A 7,935-nucleotide genomic window follows, 5' to 3' on the forward strand; every position below is an offset into this window, starting at 1 on the left:
TGCCCCCAACTCCTAAGTTGGAGGTGGGATTAGAGCCCAGAACCCGGGTGCTCCCAGCCCCAGCACGGGTTCCACTTGGCCTCCGTGCACCCCATGTGCTCAGGTGTTGTAGGGCCCCCTTGTCTCTTCCCAGCCGTGCAGGTAGCTGCTCACGGAGCGGAACTCAAGATGGACTGTCGTTACCATCTAGGCGGACCGGCTTCTCTTTTCTGAAGTCTTCATGTATCTCCACCTGGTTGAAGTCTGATCCGTAGACTTCCTGAACATCAAAGTGGTTTTTGTTTGGTTTTGTTTTCAGTGTAGCTGCTTGGTTCTGCTTTAACAGATTTATTACTGCAGTAGGATTTGATAAACTGTACTTTTGAAAATTAGTAGGATACTTTAAGAATTAGCAAGAATGTTTAGAGATTAATCAAGGAAACAGTGAGATTTATGGCGGTGGGAGGAATAGCCCGTGTTGATCAAAGTGAACACTTTCTCAGTGTTGTCCTTAGTTTGCTATAACTGGGTCCACGCAGGGATCTTTTCGATCAAACAAAGGTCCTATCCTCGTTTCAAATTTCTGTTTTGAAAAAGGCATTTCTAAGTAGAGTTTGATTTCTTAAAATGTGTAAGTTTGAGCGTTGGTGTTTCCTTAGTTTTAGCAAGCAATAACACGTCCCAGAGTGGGCGCATCACAGTGTGAGAGAGGGAAGTGCATCTTGAATTTCAAGAATTAATAACCTTTGGTAATAATGTTTAAGAAGTTTAGGGAAGGTTTGAGCCTTTTTTTTACTTCCCGGAATTATTGGCCGTACTATTTTTCTCTAATCTGTGTGTCTGTGTGTGTACATAAACTTTTATGTTAGCATTGTTATTTATCATCACCTCACCTGAAAGCACTTTTTGTGTAAATTGCATCATAGAAATGCTGCAGTATTTCCTATTCATGAATGTTGCTTCTGACTGTATAGAGGTCTGCCATAGTTGTATGTGGAAATGTTAAGGAGACAGTCCTTCTGTTTCCATTTTTTTTTTAAAAGATTTTATTTATTTGTCAGAGGAAGAAAGAGTACAAGCAGGGGAAGTAGCAGGAAGAGGGAGAGGGAGAAGCAGGCTCCCCGCTGAGCAGGGAGTCCAATGCAGGGCTCCATCCCAGGACCCTGGGATCGTGACCTGAGCCAAAGGCAGACGCTTAACCCACTGAGCCACCCAGGCGCCCCTCCTAAATTTTTAAGTTACTTTTCCTTCAGTATCACTGTGCTGGTGACAATTGAAATGTACAAAGCTAGCTCCCTGCTGACCACTGCCAGCTGAGAAGTCTTTTTCTCAATCTTATATTTTAAAATGTATCATCAAATTCTTTTAATCAAGATCTTGGATCGGTAAAAGGTGACCTTGTTTAAGAAACACAGTGTGGTAGAGATAGACTGCAATGTCCCTCTCCTGCCGCATTGTCAGGTGCCCACCTTGATCTTCGGGAGAGCGGCAGGGCAGGTGGGCTCGGCTGCCCACTGCTGTCTGTGAGCTTCTGTGCTGCAGGTGTGGCCCCTGGGGATGGGAGGGTCCCCTACGTTCAGACATACTAGCTGTTTGCTGGGATTGAGTAGTGGGCAGGGTATGGAAGGGGATAAGGAAATGCCCAGGGAAGAACACATCTGCAGGCCATCCACTCTGGTAATTCACTGGGTAACTTTCATATTTGGAGAAAATTTTATGATAGATGAGTTAGAAGAAGGAGCAGAAATTTTGTGGAACAGTCATCGAAAGTCAAGTTGGAGAGCACAAACACATTAGCTATGAAGCAGCTTTGGGAAGCAGAAGGTTCTATAAACACAGATGCTCAGTGCTTTAAGACATGGCCTCCTCCTGCCCAGGGCCGCCTGACCCCTGGCTGGGTGCCAGCGATCACCAAGGGACAGTTTGAAATGGCGGGTGTAGAACCAGGGTCCAGCATGCAGACAGATGGGCAGAACAGAGGAGATTCTTCCAGAAGCCAGGAGAGACTGCATTTCAGGGGCTCACTCTGGGAGGGCCCCTTCCATACCCTGTACTTAATTTTGTATTCGTACTTTTTGCTGAACAGAAAACCTTAGTCCCCACGCTGTCTGGCTGGACCCCTAGCTGAGCTCTCTTGAAGTGGGGGTGTGAGTGGGGCTGAGTGCATACGGGCACAGGCACCCCCACATTTTTAGGGGTACAGTCTGTAGTCTTCACTGGCTTTTCAAAGCCAGGTTGGTCTCAAAAATCTCAAACTTGGGCCGATGAGACACGAATTAGCCTCTCAAGGATGGTCTCGTAAATCCAAATTTAAGAAGCTTTAATCTCTAGGGGCAACACCTTAGGATTCCTGTAGACTCGTTCCCTGTGCCCATCACAGGACACACAGGTCACAAGGGACACGGAGAGGCACATTTTTTAATCATCTGTGCGTCCTGTCCTCGGGAATGTGCACTCCCATTCACTCACTCACTTGGTCACATTTAAGCACTTCCCGAGTCCCCGCTGTGTCCCCGCTCCATCCCCACAGCTGCAGGGCCAAGCCTGGGGGTGAAGTAGGCAGAGAGCCTCGCTGCTTTGAAGAACTCTTATCCCTGATGTCATTGCAGCAAAGAAGAATTGCGTTCTCTCCCGAGGCTGGCTGCTGGGTCCAGATGAGGGCTGTCCTTGAGATACTGAGACTACTTTTAGGCAAACTAAGTTTGTTGGCATATTCTTAGCTAAAGTATCACACAGAAAGCCAGATTCAAGAGAGAATGGTCCCCTGAGGCGGGGGCAGCTTTGGGTGGACCTGTGAGCTCTGGTGACTGTCCCCACCCCCGCAGGGAAGGAAGCTCGTCTGTCTGTTCGTCTGTTCTGCTGAGTGCCCCCTTCTCGGGGGATGGACGCAAGCAGGGGGTCAGTTCAGGTACCTGTGGAGCGCACAAGTGAGCCCTAATTGGACTGGCACCGAGTTGGCAGATTTAGTCGGTGGTTAGCCGTTTGTTTTTCGTTTTTTGGTTTTGACTTTGCAATGAGTCTCCTAGCATCAAAGCAAGAATCCTTGCGTGTCTCTCACATGGAATCATTAGCCGGTGGAAACTGGATTCTGAACGTTATTTTCATTTCCCCCTTCGTGTTCTCTATACCTCTCGTTACTCACTCGTCTGAACTCAGGTCCTGTGGGTTCTCCATCAAAAGTCCATGGTCCCTCCTTCTCCAGGGGGGACATCTGCCACCATCCTAACATAGATGCTCATCACCTCCCGCCGCAGCTCACCACTGGATCCTCTACTCCCGGTCTCTTCCCTCCCTTTGGTGCACCCTGTGCCTTCAGGCCACCGTTTCCTTCTGGAAGGTATGGTTTCCCTGCATCTACTGTGTGCGATGAGCTGCAACTCCCACCCAGAGGATGCAGGGGTCAACAAGAGGGTCTTAGGGAGCTTGGAAGGAAGAATACTCAAAATAAAAAGGTTATTGAAACACGTTTGGTGCTGCTGTGGGTTTCTTGTACTTCCACGGATGTGTCTTACATTGTCCTGCCTCTGGGTCGCCCCCTCGTGCCCCCACACTGTTCCTCGCATCCACACCCTCCTGCCCACTTCCATATCCATCTCTGAGTGGTGTTTCAGGTCTCAGCAGTGGAGGCAGCGATTCTAAAGCCTGTAGATAAGACGGAGATCTTATATAATAGAATTAAAGTTATGCTTCGAAAAGCTAGAACCATCTTGAGAGCAGCCACGTGCCCCCCTCCCCACTCCTCTGCACACCCCCCAGTAGAAAGCATCAGGGAACACAGACTACCAGAAAATTAGTGCGGTGGGCCTGTCCCTCCGGCCACCCACACCCTTCAGCTCCCTCTTCATGTTTGGGGCATCTTGGGACTCTCCACCCGGAGGGATATGTTTGCAGAATAAAACAGCTTTCACAGTTCTCCTCTGTCATTCTCTTACTTTGCTGAGTAGATATGGCTCCATCTCCCAAAGGTCCATTTTTTATATGATTCCATTGTACATAAGTGTCATGCTTCTCCTGGGGTGGCTCAGCAGATTAAAGCCTCTGCCTTCGGCTCAGGTCATGATCCCAGGGTCCTGGGATCGAGCCCCTCATTGTGCTCTCTGCTCAGTGGGGAGCCTGCTTCCTCCTCTCTCTCTGCCTGACTCTCTGCCTACTTGTAGTCTCTGTCTGTCAAATAAATAAATAAAATTTTTTAAAAAATGTTATGCTTCTCCTTAAACTAACTCTCTCTCTCTCTCTTTCTCTCATATATATTTTGTGTATTATCTGGAAAATCAGGAACTTGGCCTGACACTTCAAGGCAAAGAAATGTGATTTATTCATACCTAACTTGGGGCTACCTGACCCACGGTGGGTGTTTGAATGTGTCTGTGTTGGAGAAGTTACTAAGCGATCGCTTCTTCTTACATCAGGCCAAAAAGCTTCTACACAGCAAAGAAAACCATCAACAAAACAAGCAGACTTCCTGAATGGAAAAAATATTTACAAATCATATATCTGATACCTGATAATATCCAAAATATATAGAGAACTCCTATAACCCACTAGCGAAAAAACAATCTAGTAAAAGAAAGGGCAGAGGATGTGAGTAGATACTTCCCCAAAGAAGACATCCAGTTGGCCAGCAGGTACATGGAACATGCTAAACGTCCCTCATCATCAGGGAAACACAAATCACAACCACCGTGAGCTATCACCTCCCGCCTGTCAGAATGGCTGTTATCCAAAAGGCAAGAAATGACAAGTGCTGGCAAAGATGTGGAGAAAGGGGCAGTGTTGCAAGAGAATGTAAATTGGTGCAGCCACTGTGGAAAACAGTATGGTGGCAGCTCAGAAAATTAAAACCAGAAATACCATAGGATCCAGCAGTTCCTCTTCTGTATATTTATCTGAAGAAAGGGAAAACACTCACCCCTGTGTTCGTTGTAGCATGATTCACGGTGACCAAAATACGGAAACAGCCTAAATGTCCGTTCTCTTTATCCAAAGAAGATGTGGGATATATATCCTGTGTGTGTGTGTGTGTGTGTGCATGTGTCTGTATATGTGAGTCTTACTCAGCCATAAAAAAGGGAGACATCTTACCATTTGCAACAGTGTGGATGGACCTTTAGGAAATTAAGTGAATTAAGTCCGAGAAGGACAAATGCCATATGGGCTCAATTATCTGTGGAATCTAAAAAAAAAAAAATGGAACTCATAGATCTGGAGAGAGATTGGTGGTTGCTAGAGTTGGGGGTGTGGAGAGGGTGGACGAGGTGGGTGAAGGGGGTCAAAAGGTGGAAACTTCTAGTTACGGCACTGAGTAAGCTCTGGGCGGATCAAGCACAGGGCCGTGACTATAGTTACTATGTTGCATATTTGAAAGTTGCCAAGAGGAGATCCTAAATGTTCTCATCAAAAGAAAAAAGGCTGTGACTATGTGTGGCTCTGGACGTTATAAGCAGCCCTACTGTGGGGGTCATTTTGGAGTCCATCTGCTGCCCCCCTGAACTAATAACAATGTTCTATGTCAGTTACTTCTCAGTAAAGACAAAAAAGCTTCCTTGAGAGACTCGTGCTTGACTGAGAGTCACAGTAGACCTGTTCTGTATCTCACAATCACGTTTTCCCCTCTATGTTTCCATCTTCATAGGACTTCAGAAAAAGGCTTGGGACTGACCTGAGCTCGGTGCCCCACACTTCCACGGTTCGGCGGGACCCCGGGAGTTCCAGAATGACGCTCCGCTTGGAAAAGCTCCGTGGAGACTGTGCGTTGGGGGTGTCTGTAGGCCTGGCTCTGTTGGCCCTCCTTCTGGCTCTTTTGGTCAAAGTCTATAATTAAAGCACAACTGATGGAACCATTTGTGAGGAAGACTACATTTCTAATTAAAATCCATACTGAACAGAAAAGCAACGGCATCAGTCCTCCAGGAGCTGGAGTTTACTCTGGTCTCTGCCCCCGAGTCCGCCATACTTTTTATGAGGCTTACCCTGTCACCCGTCCCGTTGGGCCATCCGTTATGTGACATGACACCTACTAACCGTTGCCGCGGCGTATCTTTCACATGAACCTCCTTTCAGTTCATCTGCAGCAGGAAGTGGTTGCATTTTTCTTCAAGCCTCTAGCCTTCAAGTCAGAGCTTCATTGAGCAGTGGATCTGGTCATCTTTTCCTGACGTGGGAAGAATTTTGAGTCTTCAATAAACATTTAAAAATGTTTCTTTCTCTGGATGCTTTGTGTGGAGTCCTGATGCTACAAACAGCTTCTTTTCCACAGTAGATGTGGTCCTGGAAAGTTTATAGGGAAACCTGTGTTTGGAACAAGACTTCTCTCGGAATGCACAGGGAGAGTCACCAAGTAAAGGACTCTCGGTGGGGAATCGCCCACTTCTCTGGCAGCCACGAACTTCCAAAAACTGGATTCGTCTCAAACCAGCTGTGCCCCTTCTCTGATGGTTCTGATCGATGACATCAAGTGATTCTCTCTACCTGACATCACTGGCTTTTACCAAATACAATGATTTATTTCACAATAAAAGGACTCGATGTACTAAGCGATCCTGTGAACACCAGAATTTAAATGTTATCTGGATCGTATCGGTCCAGGGGAATCAGGTGCCCTCTGGTTACCATAGGACATTTCATCTTTAAACCCACACCCCTGTTTAGCTCCTCCTTTTAGGTGTCTTTTAAGGAATCCAAATTATAATTTATGTCATTGGTTGGTGAGCTAAAAAAACAAACAAGCAAAACAAAGCGAGTGTTAGTACATGTGTGCTTCTAAGAGGAACTCACATTTCCAATGCAGAAGACCTACCCGGGCCCGTCCTAGAGGCCCCCAGGGGAACATGCATTTGGGACACTTAGGAGTCACACTGTGTGGGACATAAGAAGAGCTTTGTGCCCCTGACTGACCAGAGACCAAAAGGGTGTTCATGCTCCCCGTCTCACTCTTTCCCCACTCTCTCTCTCACCTCTCCCCTGTTTCATCCCCTCCTGCCCTTGAAGTTGTTCTTGCCTCTACTCTGCTACCCTGTGCTGTCCTTCCTGTGGACGAAGGGCACGCCCAGCCATCCAGCAGCCCCACTGCCCATCCCCCACTGTGATGGGGGTTCTCAAGGATTGTTTCAGCCATACGGGGTCACCTCCTGCCACCTTTCCTGTTTCTGAGCCCGAGTTGGGCTGCAGCTTCATTTTGCTCAGAGGTTCAGAAAATACAAAAATCCCACAACAGGGACCAGGTCATGTGCAACGTTTGCCATCCTGGTGAGAGTTGGCTAGACGGGAGCTAGGGTCTACACATCCAGCTTGCCTTTTCCCATGACCTCCTGCAGGAGGGAGAGAAGGGGGAAGGGTGTGTTTGTTGCTGACGGCACAGTTCTCTCGTGGACAGGGTGAGCCTGGGAGTCTTCCGAGCAAGAGCAGTCATCAGGAAGGGTGTGCACTTTCTACCTCCTCTCCTTCCTGCCCACGGTGCTCCTGCACGCCTCCCACCCCCTTGGAGTTGGGCCTGGCCTCGTGACCTGTGTCGGCCAATGCACGGGGAGTGGAAGGGTCCGATCTTCGAGGCAGATGTTGAAAGAGCCGGGGTACAGTCGCCATATGCTCTTCCCGCCACATCAGGACGAAGCTGTCCTCGGCCTGAGTCCTCCGAGGGAGTGCGAGGAGCAGAGCCCCGCACCAGCACGTGCTGCAAGTGGGTAAAACAAGAAAGGAACTTCTTTTGTGTGAAGCTGCTGTCGGCCTAGAATGACGTAAACCATCCTGATGCGTTCGGAGTCAGCCATGACAGAACAGTTGACTGGCCATTTGTGAACGCTACGCTCATGTGCCTCAGATTTTCCCTTAGTGCCCAAATCTTTTTTTTTCCTTTTTTTTTTTTTTTTTAATAGTGACTCTTCCTGCTGAAAAGGAAGCTATAAAGAGACCTGTCTTGGTTCATTCCAGCTGCTATAACAACACCGTCGACCGGGTGAC

At 47.9% G+C, this 7,935-nt stretch overlaps 1 protein-coding gene across 2 annotated transcripts in view; it reads left to right on the forward strand.

Moving 5' to 3' along the window:
- Positions 1 to 6,327, forward strand: part of CDKAL1 (CDK5 regulatory subunit associated protein 1 like 1) — a 640,699-nt gene extending 634,372 nt beyond the window's left edge. For both annotated transcript variants that reach the window (XM_059179446.1, XM_059179445.1), the window contains one exon: positions 5,612 to 6,327. In XM_059179446.1, the coding sequence (XP_059035429.1) occupies positions 5,612 to 5,800 (189 nt within the window). In that variant the 3' untranslated portion in view covers positions 5,801 to 6,327. The remainder of the gene's footprint in view (positions 1 to 5,611) is intronic.
- Positions 6,328 to 7,935: the final 1,608 nt, after the last annotated feature.

Source organism: Mustela lutreola, chromosome 6 (genome assembly GCF_030435805.1).
Source record: "Mustela lutreola isolate mMusLut2 chromosome 6, mMusLut2.pri, whole genome shotgun sequence".
Taxonomy (NCBI): domain Eukaryota; kingdom Metazoa; phylum Chordata; class Mammalia; order Carnivora; family Mustelidae; genus Mustela; species Mustela lutreola.